At 48.3% G+C, this 22996-nt stretch overlaps 1 protein-coding gene across 5 annotated transcripts in view; it reads right to left on the bottom strand.

Moving 5' to 3' along the window:
* LanA (laminin subunit alpha) overlaps nucleotides 1-22996 on the bottom strand; it is a 550694-nt gene that overhangs the window by 209087 nt on the left and 318611 nt on the right. For all 5 annotated transcript variants that reach the window (XM_069308774.1, XM_069308775.1, XM_069308777.1 and 2 more), the window contains one exon: nucleotides 17515-17669. In XM_069308774.1, the coding sequence (XP_069164875.1) occupies nucleotides 17515-17669 (155 nt within the window). The remainder of the gene's footprint in view (nucleotides 1-17514; nucleotides 17670-22996) is intronic.

Here is a 22996-nt window from a genome sequence, read left to right as displayed (position 1 = left end):
GGGTTGCTTTATCATTTCATAAGAAAAAAATTATAGTAAATATATTAATTCAGGAAAACTTGGCTTATTAGGCAAATCGGGCCTTGAATAGTAGGCTGAGAAGTGAGTTCTGGCTACTAGGTACGACATATATATATATATATATATATATATATATATATATATATATATATATATATATGTCGTACCTAGTAGCCAGAACTCACTTCTCAGCCTACTATTCAAGGCCCGATTTGCCTAATAAGCCAAGTTTTCCTGAATTAATATATTTACTATAATTTTTTTCTTATGAAATGATAAAGCAACCCTTTTCTCTATGTATGAGGTCAATTTTTTTTTATTGGAGTTAAAATTAACGTAGATATATGACCGAACCTAACCAACCCTACCTAACCTAACCTAACCTATATTTATAGGTAAGGTTAGGTTAGGTAGCCAAAAAAAGCTAGGTTAGGTTAGGTTAGGTAGGTTAGGTAGACGAAAAAACATTAATTCATGAAAACTTGGCTTATTAGGCAAATCGGGCCTTGAATAGTAGGCTGAGAAGTACGTTCTGGCTACTAGGTACGACATATATATATATATATATATATATATATATATATATATATATATATATATATGTCGTACCTAGTAGCCAGAACTCACTTTTTGGCCTACAATTCAAGGCCCGATTTGCTTAATAAGCCAAGTTTTCCTGAATTAATATATTTTTTCTAATTTTTTTCTTATGAAATGATAAAGCTACCCATTTCATTATGTATGGTCAATTTTTTTTTATTGGAGTTAAAATTAACGTAGATATATGACCGAACCTAACCAAGCCTACCTAACCTAACCTAACCTATCTTTATAGGTTAGGTTTGGTTAGGTAGCCGAAAAAGTTAGGTTAAGTAGGTTAGGTAGTCGAAAAACAATTAATTCATGAAAACTTGGCTTATTAGGCAAATCGGGCCTTGCATAGTAGGCTGAGAAGTGCGTTCTGGCTACTAGGTACGACATATATATATATATATATATATATATATATATATATATATATATATATATATATATATATATATATATATATATATATATATATATATATATATACACACACACACACACACACACACACACACACACACACACACACACACACACACACACACACACACACACACACACACACACACACACACACACACACACACACACACACACACACACACACACACACACACACACACACACACACACACACACACACACACACACACACACACACACACACACACACACACACACACACACACACACACACACACACACACACACACACACACACACACACACACACACACACACACACACACACACACACACACACACACACACACACACACACACACACACCTCGAGTGATGAGTGTCTCTATCTATGAGCATTTCGAATAACGAGCAAGCCACTCGCTGAAAATTTGTCTCGAATGACGAGCTTTCGCTCGATTAACGAGCGAAACCACATGGTGCTTCCTAGCATTCTCGCGGGTTCTCGCAAATTCTCGGACACCTCCGACGCCAGTGTAGTTGTTGTATCACGCAGGACAAGCATCCCTCTGCATTTATTTGTGCTTTTCTTTTTTTTTGTGGTTTTGTGACAACAATTTGTAACGCACGATGTTGCCAAAGAAGCTGCTTGCTAAAGACAGTGGTGGCAAGGAGAAGAGAGAGAGAGACAATTACTGTAGAAGTAAAGAAGGAAATCATAGCAAAGCACGAGCATAGTGTCCATGTGACTGATCTCGCCAGGGAGTATGGCAGGTCCTCCTCAACAATTTGCAGCATTTTGAAGAGGAAGGAACAATTTAAGATGCTTGAAGTGGGTAAAGGAGTTACCAAGGTTACCCAGAAACATCGAAAATGCCTAAAAGAGGTTGAAAAGCTACTGCTGGTCTGAATGAATGAAAGGCAATTATATGGTGATAGTGTCTCTGAAGCTATTGTTTGTGCTAAGGCAAAGAAGCTGTATATGGACCTTGTCAAGAAGACACCAGGTGCATCGTCTGAAGATGAGGAGATATTTAAAGCAAGTCGTGGATGTTTTGAGAAATTTAGGAAGAGAAGCAGTATACACAGTGTTGTGCGACATAGAGAGGCTGCCAGCTCTGATAAAGCTGCTGCCGAGAAATTTGTACCAGAGTTCCAGGAATTTGTTGCTAGACAGGAGTTCTTGCCCCAACAAGTTTTTAATTGTGACAAGACTGGCCTGTTTTGGAAGAAAATGACGAAGAGGACCTCCATCACGCAAGAGGAACAATCTTTGCCTGGCCACAAACCGATGAAGGATCGACTTACCCTCGTGCTCTATGCCAATGCAAGTGGCGATTGCAAGGTCAAGCCACTGCTTGTTTACCACTCAGAAAATCTACGAGTGTTCAAGGCGTGTAAAGTGCACAAGACACGACTGAATGTGATGTGGAGGTCCAATAACAAATATTGGGTCATGCGGATATTCTTCAGTGAATGGATCAATGATGTTTTTGGCCTTGAAGTGAGGAAATATCTTGAAGAGAAGCAGTTACCACTCAAGGCCTTGCTTGTGCTTGATAATGCTCCTGCACATCCTCCACAGATGCAAGATGATTTATTTTCCAAAAAACAGTTCATCACCATCAAGTTTCTTCCTCCCAACACCACTCCACTCCTCTAACCCATAGACCTAAAAGTCATTGAAAACTTTAAGAAGCTCTACTTGAAGGCCTTGTTGCAGAGGTGTGTTGATGTGATAGACAATACAGAGCTGACCTCAAAGAATTCTGGAAGAACCACTTTCATATCCTGGGTGCCTTACGTTTGATCGATAAGGCCTGGGAAGGAATGACACGTAGGACCCTAAATTCTGTATGGCGAAACCTGTAGCCTGAGGATGTCCCTGAGCGAGATTTCAAAGGTTTCGGTCCTGCACCTGCATCTGCACCTGTGGAAGACCCGGACGTGCATCTAGTGGATGATATTGTTGCTCTGGGGTACACTTTGGGTCTGGAGTTGGATGCTGCTGATGTGCAGGAGTTAGTGGAGGAGCACAGTGATAAACTGACCACTGAGGAACTCCTGGAACTTCAGAAGGAGCTGAGTCAAGAGGAGGTACAAGAGCTCTAATCATGGGAGGAGGAGGTAAGGGAGGATGTTGCCTCTTCCAGTGAGATCAGGGAAGTGTTAGGAATGTTTGAAAAGGTGACCGCATTCTTGGAAAAGCATCACCCTGATAAAGCAGTGACAACACGGTGTGTGAACATGTTTAATGACAATTGTTGTCTCGTTTTAGGGACATCCTAAAACGAAGACAAAAGCAATTGTCAATAGATACGTTCTTTGGAAAGGTAGAGAAAAGACGAGCAAGTGATAGTGAACCACAACCCGGTCCCAGTGGGGTGAAATTCCCAAGAAAAGAGAGCCCGTCTGACTCAGAGGTGGATTCTCCGTCCACACTCTAACCCCTCTCCTCCTTCCCACCTCCCCAACATTGGCAGTTTCGTCGCTGGCAGGGGCGCGAGGTACTATTCAGCTGTCTGATATACGCATAGTGACCGGTTCTGTTCACCTGGAGAAGTTGTGTTTCTGTGGGATTTTTCTTTTATTTTTGTTTTGTTTTGTCTGGCGGGGGTCTGCCAGGTGTGGCATTAGGACCATTTGTATGATTTTGGTGGCCCTCCACTAGGTACCCGTGCTTGTTCACGTCGCAGGAGTTCAGCTTTTAGTTTGTTTGCTTGGTAGCTCTGGGATAACCGGTTAGCAGTACCTCGCCTGGACTTCCCTTAGCAGTTAGTCTAAGGGCCCTGGAAACCCCCCTTGGGGGGCTCAGTGGTCCGATGAAAGAGACCCAGAGTCCCACCGTGCCTTGTGCAAGTTTAAAAGTTGCTCTGTCTCTTTGACTCGGTGACACTCACCGTCTTTGTCTCCGCCATGCTGCTTGTCGGTCAATGACACCTTTGACCCAGAGTCCTGCAAGTAATTACCTAAGTGTAATTACCTAAGTGTAGTTACAGGATGAGAGCTACGCTCGTGGTGTCCCGTCTTCCCAGCACTCTTTGTCATATAACGCTTTGAAACTACTGACGGTCTTGGCCTCCACCACCTTCTCACTTAACTTATTCCAACCGTCTACCACTCTATTTGCGAAGGTGAATTTTCTTATATTTCTTCGGCATCTGTGTTTAGCTAGTTTAAATCTATGGCCTCTTGTTCTTGAAGTTCCAGGTCTCAGGAAGTCTTCCCTGTCGATTTTATCAATTCCTGTTACTATTTTGTACGTAGTGATCATATCACCTCTTTTTCTTCTGTCTTCTAGTTTTGGCATATTTAATGCTTCTAACCTCTCCTCGTAGCTCTTGCCCTTCAGTTCTGGGAGCCACTTAGTAGCATGTCTTTGCACCTTTTCCAGTTTGTTGATGTGCTTCTTAAGATATGGGCACCACACAACAGCTGCATATTCTAGCTTTGGCCTAACAAAAGTCATGAACAACTTCTTTAGTATATCGCCATCCATGTATTTAAATGCAATTCTGAAGTTAGAAAGCATTGCATAGGCTCCTTGCACAATATTCTTAATGTGGTCCTCAGGTGATAGTTTTCTATCTAGAACCACTCCTAGATCTCTTTCTTTATCAGAATTCTTTAAAGATTTCTCACATAATATATAGGTTGTGTGGGGTCTATGTTCTCCTATTCCACATTCCATAACATGACATTTATTAACATTAAATTCCATTTGCCAAGTGGTGCTCCATATACTTATTTTGTCCAGGTCTTCTTGAAGGGCATGACAATCATCTAAATTTCTTATCCTTCCTATTATCTTAGCATCATCAGCAAACATGTTCATATAATTCTGTATACCAACTGGTAGATCATTTATGTACACAATAAACATCACTGGTGCAAGAACTGAACCCTGTGGTACTCCACTTGTGACATTTCTCCATTCCGATACATTGCCTCTGATTTCTGCCCTCATTTTTCTATCAGTCAGAAAATTTTTCATCCATGATAGAAGCTTACCTGTCACCCCTCCAATATTTTCCAGTTTCCAGAACAACCTCTTATGTGGAACTCTGTCGAAAGCCTTTTTTAGGTCCAGATAGATGCAGTCAACCCAGCCATCTCTTTCCTGTAATATCTCTGTGGCCCGATCATAGAAACTGAGTAAATTCGATACACAGGATCTTCCTGATCGAAAACCATACTGTCTGTCTGATATTATATCATTTCTCTCCAGGTGTTCTACCCATTTAGTTTTGATTAGCTTTTCCAATACTTTCACTATTACACTTGTCAATGATACAGGTCTATAATTGAGGGGGTCTTCCCTGCTGCCACTTTTGTAGATTGGAACTATGTTAGCCTGTTTCCACACGTCTGCTACGATTCCTGTACACAGGGATGCCTGAAAGATCAGGTGAAGTGGAATGCTGAGCTCAGATGCACATTCTCTCAGAACCCATGGTGAAACGCCATCTGGGCCAGCTGCTTTGTTCCTCCCGAGCTCCTTTAGCATATTTTCCACTTCATCTCTAGACACCTCTATCCGCTCTATGTTGTTCTCTGGAATTCTTATTGTGTCTGGTTCTCTGAAGATTTCATTTTGTACAAACACACTTTGGAACTTTTCATTTAATGTTTCACACATTTCCTTTTCATTTTCCGTGAATCTGTTTCCCATTTCCAACCTCTGGATATTATCCTTTACCTGCAATTTGTTGTTTATGAATTTGTAGAATAGGCCCGGTTCTGTTTTACATTTATCTGCTATCCCTTTTTCAAAATTTCTTTCTGCCTCTCTCCTTACTGCTGTATAATTGTTTCTCGCATCTTTGTATCGCTGGTATGTTTGGGGGTTTGGCCTCTTCCTATACTGATTCCATTTTTGTGTCTTTTGGTCTCTTGCCCTCTCACAATTTCTGTCGAACCAATCCTGTTTTCTGGTCCTGCATCTCTGTTTTGGTATAAATTTTTTTGTGCCTTTATCATATATTTCACAAAACTTGCCATACATCTCATTCACTTCCTTGCCTAGCATCAAGTCTGTCCAATTATACTCACTAAAAAAATTTCTAAGGTCACCATAATGTCCTCTCCTGAAGTCTGGTTTTTCAACTGCTTCAACCTCCTTATTTTCTTCCAGCTTATAACGCATTGCATACTTTATTCCCAAAAAGACATGGTCACTTTTACCCAAGGGAGGAAGGTACTGAATGTCAAATATCTCTTCCTCCTTCCTGGTAAATATCAAATCTAGCATGGAGGGAACGTCCCCTTCCCTCATCCTCGTAGCTTGTTTAACATGTTGATACAAGAATGTTTCCAGGATGAGGTCTACAAATTTACAGGTCCAAAAATCTTCTGTTTTAGCTTCATATGCTTCCCAGTCTATGGATTTCAAGTTGAAGTCACCGACTATCAACAGTCGTGATCTATCGTTATCCGCTCTCGCTATAATCTCTCTCATTATTGTTATAAGACCTTCACGTTTACTATCTAGCTCCTCCTTTGACCATGTGCTGCTTGGCGGTGGACTATATGCATTTATCATCATTAGTTTATCATCCTCATAGCAGATCTCTAGTGCTATTATGTCAACTTCTTGTGGATTGGCAGTCATTATTTCCTTCACCTTTAGGTGTTCTTTTACCAGCACAGCAACGCCACCGCCTTTCCTAATTTTTCTGTCCCGTCTCCAAATTGAGTAGCCCCTTGGGAATATGACCTCATTTAAAATTACATCTTCAAGTTTTGTCTCCGTGAGTGCAACAATGTCTGGTGTCTGCAGCTGTATTACATCACTTAACTCCAGTATCTTCGATCTCACTCCATCTATGTTGGTGTATGCAATCTTCAGGAACTTGTTCCCCCTCTCCTTATTCTTCACTCCCCCTCTCTCTATTGATTTTGTTGGTTTGCCTTTATGTACCACTTTACTGGTTTGCCTACCCCTATCACTTTGTAGAAAAAAGAATTTATTTCTTCTTCATTCCTGCTCTCATTTAAATGTTTTGCCTCGGCGAGGTTCAGTTTCAGCTTCTCTCTATCTTCTTTTGAAAGATCTCGTCTTAACGACCACCCTTTCCCATCCTCATCCCTTTGCAATTTTCTAGCATTCCTTAGTACTTCTTCCATCTGTTTGGCACCGTTTAGGGTGATCCTCAAAGGTCGATCTTTCCCTTTTACGTACCTGCCTAGTGTTCTTAGTAGTAAGTGGTGTTCTTTGTTTGTCCTCCAATTCACCCTGTCCACTGAGATTGTTATTAGGGTGCAAGCAGCTTCAGCGCTGCATGCAAAGTTTAGGTTGCTGCAACGCGCAAGGTTAGTTGCCTTTCCGGATACCCCGCAGCTGCTCCGCTTTAGTTATAGGGACCCGGACTTGGGGGTGTTAGTCTCCTCGACTTTGGTTACATCTGCTCTCCCTAGTCCTTCCCCTGCTGTGTTTCATCCTGCTCCCCACTCCCTTACTTCCGGCTCCTAAACGTCTGAGGGTTTCAGAGTCGGGGCAGGGTTTGCCTGGTGGTGAGTTTTGGGGGGCTTCGGGGAATGCCCCTTCCGGATCGGCGGCAGAGGCATTCGAGCTTGTTCCTCCCACTGGAGCCCTTGGGCCGTGCCAGCGGCCCCCTTCAACCTGGCTTTTCCGGCGGATTCTGCCTTTTCTCCAGAGGCAGAGGGTTTGGAGGACAGCTCAGCCCCGGGTCATGATGTCGAGGTTCCCGGGGCTGGGGAGGAGTTGACTTGGGGTGCTTGGGCCCCGTTTGACCCCACTTGGGTTTCGGTATCCTTGGTGCAGGTCTTGTTGTTACAGGGGGAGGGGTTTTCCAAGCCCCCCTCCCTGTACGAGTTTGATATGGGTGTGACTTCTCCCCGGGTTCGGTTCCCGGTTCCCTTGGGTTCCTCGGTTCCCTCCTTCCAGAGGTTTTTGGCTTCCCGCATCACATCAAAGGTGGCGCAGGAAGCCCTTGCAACTTACCTCTTGCGAGACCCGGATTATGCCTCGATAATGGATTCTTCGTCTTTCGAGTTTGGCTCCTCGTTTTCCTTCTGGATGCGTTACGAGGTGCCGGAGTCTTCCTGGTTGGTGGACTGCCCTTTCTTTCACTTCTTCACTTCACTTCAGCAGAAGATGTCACTTCTGCTCCATTCCGTAAGCTTTCTCGGGCGTTTTTTCACCTCTGGCCTGCTCATGCACCGCCTGAGCCGTCCTGGTCGTTGGACCGGGTGCTCTCTTTTTCTCTCTTTTCCTCGGTTTGTGGTGGCCCCCTTAGTTCAGGACTGTTTTTCTAAGGCTCTTTTCTTGTTGGCATTGGCCTCTGGGGGTCGGGTCGGGAAGCTTCATGCTTTCCTCCGGCAAAGGGGTTTCTGCTCTTTCGGTAATGGTGGTCGTTTCGTTCGTTTGCAGCCTTCTCCTTTTCTGGCAAAGAATGAGTCTGCTGCTTTCCGAACGGGTCCTTGGGTTGTTGATGCTTGGTTGGTTCGGCCAGGGGTGCATCATGTTTAGTGTCCAATTGCAACTCTTCGCCTTTATCTGCACATCATGTCCACCGTGGCAGGGGACGCACTTTGGGTGGACCCGGTTTTCCTTCTTCCCTGTTCCAGGGTGCAGGTCTCCCAAGTCGTCCGCAGGATTATTCGGTCTATCCAGCCTGCGGTCTATCCCAGTGCCCATGGCGTTCGTAAGTTCGCAGCTTTGGCTGCTGTTTTTGGGAATATTTCCTGGGCTGACATTCGGGCATGGGGCTTTTGGAGATCGAACAGGGCCCTGGCCACACGGTATCTTGTTAATGTTCCTGGCCCTTCTCGGGCATGTGTAGCCTTGGGTCGCAGGTTGCAGCCAGTTGTCTCGACTTCAAGTTGAGGAGCGAGTGATGACCTCCTCCCGGGTAAGTCCCTCTTTTCTTTTTCTTTGGTTAGGTAGCTCCGGGGAGTCGAAGGGGCTCTCCGCAGAAAACCAGCTTTGAATGTAATGAAACGCCATTTTCTGGGTAAGTCCTGGAGGCTCCCCGGCATCCCTCTCTGCCTCCGATCGGCATTTTTTTAATGTTTTTGATACTCAGCCTCTGAACTGGGGATAGTTGCCAGTGCGGAGGTCTGGGACCCCCTCCATCCCCCTCCTGGGGAGAGAGGGGTTGCACAGACGGATGCGTGGTGGTGACGTCATACTGGTTTCCTTGGTTTTGATTGGAGAGTTTTGCTGCTAGTTCAGCTTTTGGTTTGCAATTAATTAACCCTCAAATCGCTAGGAGTTCAAATGGCACAGGCGCAACAAAAAAAAAATTCCAAAAAATTCTTTCGTCTTATAAAAGAAAGTGTTCATTTTTATTCCCTGATCACGGAAAAAATAACAAAAAAATTGTAGGTGGCATATTTTAGCCGCAATAGGGTAGGGAAGTCTGGCAAAAAACCAGCGTTGCATGTAATGAAACGCCATTTTCTGGGTGAGCCCCGGAGGCTCCCTGGAGCTTATTGGCTAATGTATGTTATATTAGACCGGGACATTAGCTAAGGAGTTCAGACCTACCAGGGACCAGCGCCAGAACTTGGCCCCTTCAGAGAGGTTTCAGGGAGCAATGGCCCTGGAAAACACCCCTTGTGGTTGGGGTTTTCCTTATCTGTCATAAACTGGGGTTAGCACCCAGAAAGGTAGGCATAACAAAACAAACCCCACATGGTAAAAAACTTAAACAAAAAACTGAACAGAGAGGTAGAAACTCCCTACAATCCCAAGGAAACAAGCAAACATCACACTTTACAGCTGTGCCAATCGTCCACGCAGCCCTCCCCACCCCGAGAGGGGGAGGGGGAGCCCCGGACCTACCACACAGGCTGACTAGCATCAGTTCGGAAGCTAAGTTTCAACCAACGCAAAAAACTGCCGACCGTTGGGAGGGAGGGTTGCCAGGGAGCCTCCGGGGCTCACCCAGAAAATGGTGTTTCATTACATTCAACGCTGGTTTTCTGTGGGGAGCCTCTACGGCTCCCTGGACAAACGTCCAGGGAGCTGTAGGGGCTCAAACGTCCGAACAGCACAGGCGCAAGGACAGACCGCAGGCTGGAAGACTTAAAAACTCTGCGGACGACCTGGGAGACACGAGCCCTGAAACAGGGACCGAGGGGAACCGGATCAACCCAAAGCGCATATCCAGACACGGTACGCAGGTAACGGCAAAAAAGCACAACCGGACAACACAGGACGCACCTCCGCTCAAACCAATAAAGCATCAATAACCCTAGAACCCCTCCGGAAAGCAGCTATCTCGACCATCACCAGAAGGATGGAGAAAGGCTGCTAATGTACAAACCTACCACCAGTACCAAAGAGCAGAAACCTTAACCGAAGGGGCTACCACAAACTGAGGAGAAGATAAGAAGGCACCCTGATCAAGGACCAGGACAGCTCAGGTGACACGAGCAGGCCGGAGGTGAAACAAAACACGAGAAAACATACGAAACGGGGCAGATGTGACGTCCAACCCGAACGCAAGCCGGAGTGGCTCCACCAGCGCCACACAAAACGAGGCGACAGTAAGAAACATCAAAAACTGTAGTCCTGAAAAAAACAAGAAACAAGACATGACAACCCGATGCGAAAGAGAAGACAACCTACGAAGAGCAAGAAAAAGTGCATAGAAACACCAGGAACGTCATACTGTCACCGAGACGAAGCTCACAGGTGGGACACCATCACCAAAGCCACCTGATCACCACAGACATGGTGATACCCGCTTCAAAATACCTGAAGTGAAGAGCCGAGGAGAAGCGCGAACCAGTCACGTACAGGACCGGTCTGACCTGCCAAAAGAGGCGGAGCTGCGGGAAAATGCTCTGGGTTCGGACACCTATCAAACAGCGTCTGAAAATAAAGCTGGGCCGGCCACCAAGGCACCATAAGGACTACTCTCGTTGGAATGGGCTCCAACCAAGCCAGAACCCGAAACAACAGCTGGAATGGGAGAAGAGGAACAGGTACCCCCACCTTGAACAGTTCTGCCGAAAGGCATCCACCGTGAATGCCTCGCAGGCGGGTGAGGGCGCCACATAGAATGGGCAATGCCTAGACCACGCCGACTCGAAGACGTCCATGGCCAGGAGTCCATACGTTCGGCACAGCCAACAAAACGAGTCAGCGATGACTGGCCAATCTGTGAACAGAGGAATGAACCGAAACAGCTGTCCGCCAGGACGCAGGACACACCCCGGACATGAACCTCACAATTAGCCAAACCCCGAGAATCCAGCAAACAAGCCACTCAAAGGGACCAACCCCAAAGGTCAAACACCTAAGAGAAACCCTGTGGTTCCAGCAAAGAACTGCCAGAGAACAGTCCGAATGGAGCTGAATGGTAGAGCACTGAGTGACCCAAACCCTCCGAAGCGCAAAGCTGACAGCCACAAACTCCCGAACCGTGCTGTTAGCCTGATGGACTGACAGACCCTACCATCCCCGGCCAGCCTGGTGAGCACTGGTCACAAAGCCCCAGCCGCGGGATGACCCATCCATGAACACATCGAGCGAAGGCTCGGGGAGGTGCCAAGGCACGGAATCCCAAAAACTCCAAAGAAGAAGCTGGTGACGCAGCACCAACACAAGATCCCCGGAGGAACGAACCTAACGACTGCAAGAGAGGCGGAAGGGGAGTCTCCAAAGGAACCAAACAGATGCCGAAGCCAAACCCGGCCCTGTGGGCAGACCAGCACGTCGAAGTTCAGATTCCCGCACAACTGCTCAAGCAACCGCCGAGCAACCCAGGACCCCCTCATGAAGAGCCAAAGGAGGGACCACAGCCGCAGCAACGCTTCTGGAGAGAAAGACAAGGAGCAGCCCAAGAGCCCTAAACAAGACCCAGCCAGGTCGAACTTGGGACAGAAAAACAGATGGAACAGCCTCCAGATCACCAGGAAACCAAACCCGACGATCTGGAAAGAACCACACCCCTGGCGAGTATACAAGCGGACCGATTGCGAGCCCACACCAGCCAGTCGTCGAGGTAGGCCAGACACCGAATCCCAATCGGACTCAGACAGGGCACCAAGATCCGGTAAAGATGTGTAAATACACCAAGTGCCAATTACAAAATAGGGAAGGCAACAAAAGCAGCAAGCCTGAAGCCCCACCACCAACTGTGCCAGTCCCAGAAAACTGGAGAGGAATGTGCCAAGAATTGACCTGGAGGCCCAGGGCTACCATCCAGGCACCCGGCCCCAACAGAAGCCGGACAGGAGACAACAGTCCTCCGATGAGGGTGTAGAATCCAGGGCACAGACTGAAGAAGTCCAGAAGAACCGCAGATTCGACAGGCCGATGTCTGCATAGAGCAGACGGGAACCCCAGAAGGATGAATGAGGGTTCATCCATCCTTCGTTCTCAGTGAGGCCGGAGAAGGGGATGGAGGTAGCGGGGAGGGTCCAGTGGGGGTGGGTGGGGGGGGTAGCAGGAAGGGTGAAGGGTGCAGTGTTAGGGATGGAGGTTCTCCCTACCATCCATCCAGTCCCCCTCCTCCATCAAGTCCCCCCCCTATCCATCCATCCAGTTCCCTCACCATCCCTCCATCCAGTTCCCACACTCATCCCTTCATCCAGTTCCTCCCACCATCCATTCATTCATCCAGTTCTACCACCATCCATCCATCCATCCAGTCCCCCCACCATCCATCCATCCAGTCCCCCCACCATCCATCCATCCAGTCCCCCCACCATCCATCCATCCAGTCCCCCCACCATCCATCCATCCAGTCCCCCCACCATCCATCCATCCAGTCCCCCCACCATCCATCCATCCAGTCCCCCCACCATCCATCCATCCAGTCCCCCCACCATCCATCCATCCAGTCCCCCCACCATCCATCCAGTCCCCCTTCTCCATCCATCCAGTCCCCCTTCACCATCCATCCATCCACCCCCTTATCATCTATTTAGTTGGTTTCATCCATCCAGGGGGGCTTCATCCATCCAGTTCCCCTCACCATCCATCCATCCAGTTCCCCCACCATCCATCCATCCATCAATGGGGCAAACTGCAAAGGGGCTGACGCCCCTTCGAGAAACCGACCTGCGCACAGAGCGAACACCACGCCGACCAGACGCAGACGAGTCCAAAGACGGCACCGGCTCCAAAAGTGGCACCTGTTGCATACCCCTGATGAGCGGAACCGCGGGCCCTGGCACGACCCCTCCCAGAAGAATCCACCCGGGACTCCCAGAGAACCAACAAGTCGGACATTGAACGACAGCTGGAAAAAGCCACTTGCATATACTGCTGACCGCAGAGGCCACAAACAGCAAGGAACAAAAGGTCGAAGACAACCTAAGAGCCAGGGCCCAAGCGGATTCCAAGGAGGAAGCGACCACAACTTATCGACACGTGAGACACAGTGAAAAACAGCGAGAGTTCATCCCGCAGGAATGGTGCAAACAGCTTCAAAAGTTCAAACGCCGCACAAGCAGCCAAGACTAAGACACCAGACCCAGGAATGGCCACAAGTGCTTTTACATCCTCTGCAAGCCAATCCGAAGACAGCTCCAGGAGGGAAAAAGAAACGCAAGACCAAAATCAGCAAGCCACGAGCGCGCAAGTCCTCAGCCACAAGCGCAACCGTCTGGAAAGGAACCTGCACATGAAGCTGAATCGCGCCCACATCCCGCAGAAGGGCAGGAGCGAAAAGACACTCATTACGTTGCTCAAAATCGCCCCAGGTAAACCTGGACCATAGTCAATGCCTCGCGCCCCCCTCAAGTGTGCGGGTATAACAGAAAGCGCCCCAAGCATCCAATGACAACAATGGGCAGTCTGCAAGTTAGGACGACTCCGGAACCTCATAACAAACCCAGTATGGAGACGAAGATCCAAACATGAAGGAAGACGGATGCATTATAGAGGCATATTCTGGGTCGCACAGGAGTAAGTCGCAATGGCCACCTGCACCTTAGTAGGCGAGACACAGGAAGCCGAAAACCTCCAGAAAGACGGAACTGAAGGACCCGCAGGGATACGGAACCGAACCCAGATCCAACTCATATGCAGAGGGGGGAAAGGAAAACCTGACTCTGTAACAGTAAGTAACACTGAGGATCGGAAAACCCAGGCGGGGTCCAACAGGGCCCAAGGCCCCCAAGTCAGCTCCTCTCCAACCCCGGGAACCTCCACATCAGGGCCCGAAGTTGAGTCATCCTCCAAAGCCTCACAAGAAAAAGCCGAGGCAGCCGGAAAAGCAGGAAGAGACTGGTGCCCACTGGTCTGACCCCGGTGCCACGGCTGGAGGAATGTACTTGAATGCCTCGTTTGCCATCCCGGAAGGGGCAACCCCCGAAACTGCCCACAAAGCGAGGCTGCCTTGGGGCATTCAGGGAAGCAACTAATCTAGCACATTGCAGCAACCTAAACCTGGTCTGCAACACCCGAGCCACCTGCGCCCAAATTATGTCATCAAGAGATTGGGTGAACTGAATCACAAACAAGCAACAATGCTCACAGGGCTCCGTGTCAAAGGTGTTACCAACCCAACAGGCAGCATGATGGAGGCAAAAAGTATGAGCATCGCCCTGAGACAAGGGGACAGGGCCACCCTTAAACTCACACAAGACGAGAGGGGCCCCACGGGTTGCATCCGTCAAATCCCGTGTGACCCCACGGGATTTCCCAGGGCCCCTAGAATGGTATCACTAAGGGTAAGCCCAGGCAGGGTACTGCTAACTGGCCCCCCAATGCTATCAAACAAACTGCTAAAGCTGAACCCCCGGGATGTGTCCACTCACGGGGGTAAAGCAGGGGTACCACCGAAAATAGAAGGTCAACCCTAATATAACTGGGAAAAGAGACACAAAGGCAGACCATCTTCCCCCCCCCCCCCCCACCAAGCAAAAAGAAAAAGAAAAACCTCACAAGAGGACAACGTACCCAGGAGGTACAGAGCCGGCCGCTGTTAATGGTGAAAACTAGCTGTGCAGTACCCCGTGTCCCTACCAGGGCAAAGACTACCACTTACCCCAAGGCAAACAAGGGAAGGAAACCCCACAACACACTTGGGGTGGTCAATTGCCGAGCAGCAAAAGACCAAAACAGAGGTAGATCTTCCACAAGTCACCTTCCCAAGGTGACTTGTGGAAGATAACCCCAGACCCCAAAGGCGGTACTTACAGGGCACTCAGGAAAGTGCCCTGTACGTATCTGGGAGCCGTGGGTGCCCCTTAGCACATTTGGTCCCGAGTACCTGTGAATATTACTCCCAGCTCACACGCCACCGTACGAGCAGTACTGGACCCAAGGTACAGCACAATATAGAGAGAGAGTCAGGAGCTGGAACCACACGACCATGCCATATCACATCTGCCGAAGAACTACTGGGTGGATCGCCGGCGTGGGGTGGATCGCTGGGCGGCGTCACCGTCGCCCCAAACCCCCCTGGCCAGCCAGGGGGGTTTGGGGCTCCCCCTTCCCCCTCCTGGGGAGAAGGAGCTGCTCAGACATGCAGTGCGGCTCGTGTGATATGCTCGTTTGCTCATTTTCATTTGGGGAGTTCTTTCCACTAGTTTGTCTATTTTAGCCATTTTAATCAGAATAGGGGTTTGATTTGAGATGCTTACCTTTCTGGGTGCCTGTCCCGGTCGATGGCAGATACAGAATGCTCCAAATCACATGTCTATTTCAATAGGCCATTGCTCCTTGGGCCTCTCTGAGGGGGCCAGGTTCCGGCTGTGGTCACCGGTAGGCCTAGAACTCCATTCACACTGACTGATGCCAAAGTCTAATGATATACATATCAGCCTGGATAGCTGCGGTGAGCCGAAGGGGCTCCCCCCCAGAAACTATCTGAAGCATTCTGCATAAAATTGATTTTGAAGTTTATATTTTTGGGTGTGTGGAACAGATTAATTCAATTTACATTATTTCTTACGGGAAAATTCAATTCGGTATACGAATGTTCGTTTACGATATGTCTCTTGAAACTGATTAAATTCTTAGACCAAACGTCCACTGTATTAGACTGAAACTTTAGAGGCTATTTCTAGCTGGCCAGCCAGAAACACTACATTTCTCCCTCACTGAGTGGTGAATGGCAGTAGCACACATTTGAGTGGCAGTGAGGGAGAGAGGCAGTGAGGGAGGGAGGGAGAGAGAGAGAGAGGTATTGAAAAGGGGAAAGAGAGATAGTGAGGGAGGGATGGAGAGAGATAGTGAGTGAGGGAGGGAGGGAGAGAGAGAGGGAGGAAGAGAGAGAGGTAGTGAGAAAGGGAGAAAGATAGTGAAGGGGAAAGGGATAAAGGCAGTGAGAAAGTGAGGGAGAGAGGTGAGGGAGGGAGAATGGCAGTGGGGTTAGGGTGGGAGAGGGAGGGGGAGAGGTAGTGAGGAAAGGAAGGGGTGATACAGGGAAGGAGGAAGAGAGGAAGAGGGGCAGAGAGGCAGTGAGGGAGGGCGGTAGAGAGAGAGGGGGAGAGGCAGAGAGGGAGGGAGATAGTGAGAGAGGGGGAGAGGCAGTAAGGAGGGAGATAGTGAGAGAGGGGGAGAGGCAGTGAGGGAGGGAGATAGAGAGAGAGGGGGCGAGGCAGTGAGGGAGGGAGATAGTGAGAGAGGGGAAGAGGCAGTGAGGGAGGGAGATAGTGAGAGAGGGGAAGAGGCAGTGAGGGAGGGAGGTAGTGAGAGAGGGAGGAGAGGCAGAGAGGGAGGGAGGTAGTGAGAGAGGGGGAGAGGCAGTGAGGGAGGGAGATAGTGAGAGAGGGGGGAGAGGTAGAGAGGGGGGAGAGGTAGAGAGAGAGGGAGGTAGTGAGAGAGGGGGAGAGGCAGAGAGGGAGGGAGGTAGTGAGAGAGGGGGAGAGGCAGTGAGGAAGGGAGGTAGTGAGAGAGGGGGTGAGGCAGTGAGGGAGGGAGGTAGTGAGAGAGGGGGAGAGGCAGAGAGGGAGGGAGGTAGTGAGAGAGGGGGAGAGGCAGTGAGGGAGGGAGATAGTGAGAGAGGGGGAGAGGTAGTGAGGGAGGGAGGTAGTGAGGGAGGGAGGTAGTGAGAGAGGGGGAGAGGTAGAGAGGGAGGGAGATAGTGAGAGAGGGGAGAGGCAGTGAAAGAGGGAGATGGTGAGGAAGGGAGAGAGTCAGTGAAAGAGAGGGGTGGGATTTCATTGAGAAAAATTATTTAAATCTATCATATGAAGGAAATTTAACAGTTTATCCTGTGATATGATGGGAAATGTTTCCACCAGACTGTGAACTCTATGCCAACATCCTAAGCAAATCCACACATCCCCCATTTTGGCGAGCCAGAGTGTGTTGAATCAAGTGAGTAAATCGAGCCTGAAAAATGTGTGTCCTAACTGGAGATTCGCCAAACCAGGATCAGCGAATCTCAGCCACAATGGGTCAAAAGTTGACCAATCTGGAACTCTTCTGAATTCCCAGTGAATTTAGTAGTTCCGGGTTGGTAGATTTTTGGACCCATCATGGCCGAGTTGCATAAGGCAGGTGTCTGGGAACCACCAGAACGCCCGAAATAACATTTTAAATTCATACCTTAATTGGATCATAGAATGTTTGAATGTTGTCAAGCATTTCCTTTGCTTTCTCCAGTTCTACTTCCACCTTATCACGTTGCCCTTCAAAACTACGTTTTTCCATTTTTTCTACCACTGATTCTGCTTCCCGTATAGCTTGCTCCAACTGGGCACCTGAGGAACATATATTTCAATTTAATATCATAGTATTTTTCTTTCCATGTGAAAATAATGACTTAATTTGTATTGATGTAATATGGAGAAACATTGTGAAAGTTTTTAAGAAATGGAATACTGTTGCAATAACACAAAATGCAAACAAAAAGAATATGAGGAAAAGGGCACAGATAAATATTAAACTTACAAACAAAACAAACGAAAAAAAACAGCGTTGAATGTAATGAAACGCCATTTTCTGGGTGAGCGCCGGAGGCTCCCTGGAGCTTATCGGGCTAATGTATGTTATATTAGACCGGGACATTAGCTAAGGAGTTCAGACTTACCAGGGACCAGCGCCAGAACCTGGCCCCTTCAGAGAGGTTTCAGGGAGCAATGGCCCTGGAAAACCCCCTTGTAATTGGGGTTTTCCTTATCTGCCATCGACCAGGGTTAGGCACCCAGAAAGGTAGGCATAACAAAACTAACCCCACATGGTAAGAAACTAAAACAAAAAAACTGAGAGGTAGAAACTCCCTACAATCCCAAGGAAACAAGCAAACATCACACTTTACTGCTGCGCCGATCGTCCGCGCAGCCCTCCCCGCCCAGAGAGGGAAAAAAGGGAGTCGCGGACCTCACTGTGTAGGCTGCCTGGCATCAGTTCGGAAGCTAAGCTTCAACCAACGCGAAAAAACTGCTGACCCACCGGTCGGTGGTTTTTTCAACGGGTCTCGGGTGGGGAGATCCGAGCCCTGAAACAGGGAACAAAGGGAACCGGATCAACCCAAAGCGCATCCCCGGACACGGTACGCAGGTAACGGCAAAAAAGCACAACCGGACAACACAGGATGCACCCCTGGCCAAACCAATCAAGCATCAATAACCCAAGGACCCCCCCCCCCTAGTAAGCAGCTGTCTCAACCGTCGCCAGAAGGACGGAGAAAGGCTGCAAACGTACAAATCTACCACCAGTACCAAAGAGCAGAAACCTGAACCAAACGGGCTACCACAAACTGAGAAGATAAGAGGTCACCCTAATCAAGGACCAGGACGACTCAGGCGACGCATGAGCAGACCGAAGATAAAACAAAACACGAGAAAGCGTATGGAATGGGGCAGATGTGACCTCCACACTGAACGCAAGCCGGAGCGGCTCCACCAGTACCGCACAAAACGAGGCGTCAGTAAGAAACATCAAATAACTGTAGTCCTGAAAACCCAAGAAAGGACAAGATAACCTGATGGGAAAGAGAAGACGACCTACAAGAAAAAGGTCAATAGAAACATCATACTGTCTCTGAGACGAAGCTCATAGGTGGGACACCATCAACAAAGCCACCTGATCACCACAGAGATGGTGATACCCACGTCAAAAACCAGACGCAAAGAGCCAAGGAGAAGGGCTAACCAGCAACGTACAGGACCGGTCCGACCTGCCAAAATAGGCGGAGCCATGGGAAAACACCCCGGGTTCGGACACCTATCAAGCATCATCTGAAAATAAAACTTGGCCAGCCACCAAGGGACAATGAGGACTACTCTCTTGGGAATGGGCTCCAACCGAGTCAGAACCTGAAGCAACAGCTGGACTGGGAGAAGAGGAACAGGTACCCCCACCTCGACCAGTCCTGCCGAAAGGCATCCACCATGAACGCCTCTCAGGCAGGTAAGGGCGCCACATAGAATGGGCGATGCCTAGACCACGCCGACTCGAAGAAGTCCATGGCCAGGAGTCCATATGTCCAGCAGAGCCAACGAAACGAGTCGGCGATGACTGGTCAATCCGCTAACAGAGGAATGAACTGAAACAGGCTGTCGGCCAGGACGTAGGACACACCCCGAACATGAACCTCACGGTTAGCCAAAACCCGAGAATCCAGCAAACGAGCCACTCGAAGGGACCAACCCCAAAGGCAAACACCTAAGAGAAACCCTGTGGTTCCGGCAAAGAACCGCCAGAGAACAGTCCGAATGGAGCCGAATGGTAGAGCACCGAGTGACTCGAACCCTCCGAAGGGCAAACCAGACAGCCATGAACTTCCGAACCATGCTGTGAGCCTAACGGATGGACAGGCCCCACCCGGCCGACCTAGTGAGCACTGATCACAAAGCCCCAGCCGATAGATGACCTGTCCGTTAACACATCGAGTGAAGGCTCAGGGAGGTTCCAAGGCACGGAACTTCGAAAACCTCAAAGAGGAAGCTGGTGACACAGCACCAACACAAGATCCCCGGAGGAACGAACCCAACGATTGCAAGAGAGGTGGAAGGGGAGTCTCCGAAGGAACCAAACAGACGCCGAAGCAAAACCCGACCCTGCGGGCAGACCAGCACGTCGAAGTTCAGACTCCCACACAACCGCTCGAGCAACCACCGAGCAACCCAGGACCCCCTCATGAACAGCCGAAGACAGGACCACAGCCACAGCAACATTTCAGGAGGGAAGGACAAGGAGCGGCCCAAGAGCTCTAAACAAGACCCAGCCAGGTCCAAACCCGGGACGAAAACAGATGGAACGGCCTCCAGATCACCAGGAAACCAAGCCCGGCGATCTGGAAAGAACCACACACCTAACGAGCAGACAAGCAGACCGACTGGAAGCCCACACCAGCCAGTCGTCAAGGTAGGCCAAACACCAAATCCCAAGGAGATTCAGACAGATCACCAAGATCCGGTAAAGATGCGTAAATACACCAAGCGCCAATTACAAACTAGGGAAGGCAACAAAAGCAGCAAGCTTGAAGTCCCACCACCAACTGTGCCAGTTCTGGAAAACTGAAGAAGAACGTGCCAAGAATTGACCTGGAGGTCCAGGGCCACCATCCAGGCACCCGGCCCCAACAGAAGCCGGACTGGAGACAACAGTCCTCCGATAAGGGCATAGAATCCAGGGCGCAAACTGAAGAAGTCCAGAAGAACCGCAGATTCGCCAGGCCCGTGTCTGCATAGAACAGACGAGAACCCCAGAAGGATGGGGTGGAACGACCACGTCCAACGCACCCACTAAGATGACATGACAAAGCACAGTGGAAGAAGCCCACCCCGCCAGCCCTGAAACCCCCAAAGAGGTAGAAGCCATCCTCCGCTGCCACCAGAGGCCGGAAGACAACAAAAGCGCTGCCTAACTGCGGGACCATGCGAGAGTCAAAGGTGCAAAGCTGTTCCTCCAGCGCCCCGTCAACAGCGAAGTGAACAGAGCCCCTTCCGAAAGAAAAAGTATACATACATATATATACATACATATATATTATGTACATATACATATATATATATATATACATAAACACACACATAAGGTGTATTACACACGTGTGTATGCACATACATATGTGTGCACATACGTTTCTGCCCGAAACGCTTTGCGTAATAGTGGCTTTAGGCATTGTATGTACTAGCTCTATCTATAAAGCCAACAAACTTTGTAAAATCTCTTTATGTATGTACCTTGCCTAAATAAAATTATTATTATTATTATACACAGAAGGGAGAGGAGGAGGTGGTGTAGCTTTACTGATAAGAAAAGGTTGGAGTTTTGAAGAGATGGTTAATCAGAGCTGTGAAGGTTTTAGTGACTACATATCAGGCACCAAAACAACTGGAGGACAGAAAATTATAGTAGCAGTCATATATAACCCCCCACCAAACGACAGAAGACCCAGACAGGAATATGATAGAAACAACATGGCCACCATCAATATAATAGAGAGAGCAGCTTCTGTGGCTAGCAGGAACGGATCCAGACTACTAATCATAGAAGATTTCAACCACGGGAAGATAGATTGGGAGAACAGAGACCCACATGAAGGACTAGACACATAGAAAGCTAAGCTGATGGACGTGACAACAAGAAACTTTCTAAGTCAGCACGTCAAGGGACCAACAAGAATGAGAGGAGAGGATGAACCAGCTTTGCTTGATCTGATATTTACCCTAAATGAGTCGGAATGAGTGGGAATTTACCCCTTAGAAATGAGTGATCATAGTGTATTGAGCTTTGAGTACCTGGTTGAGCTAGGAATTATCTCCCCCAAAAAAGAACTGGGAAACAAAGGGCTGGCATACCAAAAGGGAAACTATGAGGAGATGAATAAATTCCTAAAGGATATACCATGGGGCACAGAACTCAAAACTAAGTCCGTACAAGACATGATGGACTATGTCACCCAAAAGTGTCAGGAGGCAGTAAACAGGTTTATCCCGGCCTGACAGGAAAAAAATGAGAAGCAAAAGAAGAATCCGTGGTTTAATTTAATAGGGAATGTATGAAAGCAAAGGAGCTGAACAAAAGGTCGTGGAGGAACTTCCGTAATAACAGAATACCAGAAAGTAGAGAGAGAGATAACAGAGAACGAGGAACGAGTATCTTAGTGTGAGAAGAGCAGCTGAGAAAAGGCATGAAAATGATATAGCTAATAAAGCCTAGACCAAACCAAAGCTACTACACAGTCACATCACGAGGAAAACAACAGTGAAGGAACAGGTGATGAAACTTAGAACGGGTGAGGACAGGTACACAGAGAATGACAAAGAGGTGTGTGAAAAACTCAACAAAAGGTTCCAGGAGGTCTTTACAATAGAACAGGGAGACGTCACAGTGCTAGGAGAGGTGGCAGCAAACCAGGCAACCTTGGAAGGGTTTAAAATTACAAAAGATGAGGTCAAAAGGGACCTATTGGAGCTGGACGTGAGAAAGGCTGTTGGGCCGGACGAAACCTCACCATGGGTATTGAAAGAGTGTGCAGGAGCACTTTGCCACTCTCCATAGTGTATCAACAGGGGACACAGGTGGAAATTGAGTGCCCAAATGAGCCATAGAGACATTAGAAAGAATTTTTTCAGTGTCTAGAGTAGTAGACAAATGGAATGCAATAAAAAGTTATGTGGCTGTCTCCATACATAGCTTCAAGTGTAGATATGATAGAGCCCAATAGGCTCAGGAACCTGTACACGCACATCAACAAACTGGAAAAGGTGCAAAGACATGCTACGAAGTGGCTCCCAGAACTGAAGGGCAAGAGCTACGAGGAGAGGTTGGAAGCATTAAACATGCCAAAACTAGAAGACAGAAGAAAAAGAGGTGATATGATCACTACATACAAAATAATAACAGGAATTGATAAAATCGACAGGGAAGATTTCCTGAGACCTGGCACTTCAAGAACAAGAGGTCATAGATTTAAACTAGCTAAACACAGATGCCGAAGAAATATAAGAAAATTCACCTTCGCAAATAGAGTGGTAGACGGTTGGAACAAGTTAAGTGAGAAGGTGGTGGAGGCCAAGACCGTCAGTAGTTTCAAAGCGTTATATGACAAAGAGTGCTGGGAAGACGGGACACCACG

The sequence above is a fragment of the Procambarus clarkii genome, chromosome 63 (assembly GCF_040958095.1).
Source record: "Procambarus clarkii isolate CNS0578487 chromosome 63, FALCON_Pclarkii_2.0, whole genome shotgun sequence".
NCBI classification, from domain to species: Eukaryota; Metazoa; Arthropoda; class Malacostraca; order Decapoda; family Cambaridae; genus Procambarus; species Procambarus clarkii.
This window is presented reverse-complemented; position numbering and strand designations above follow the sequence as displayed.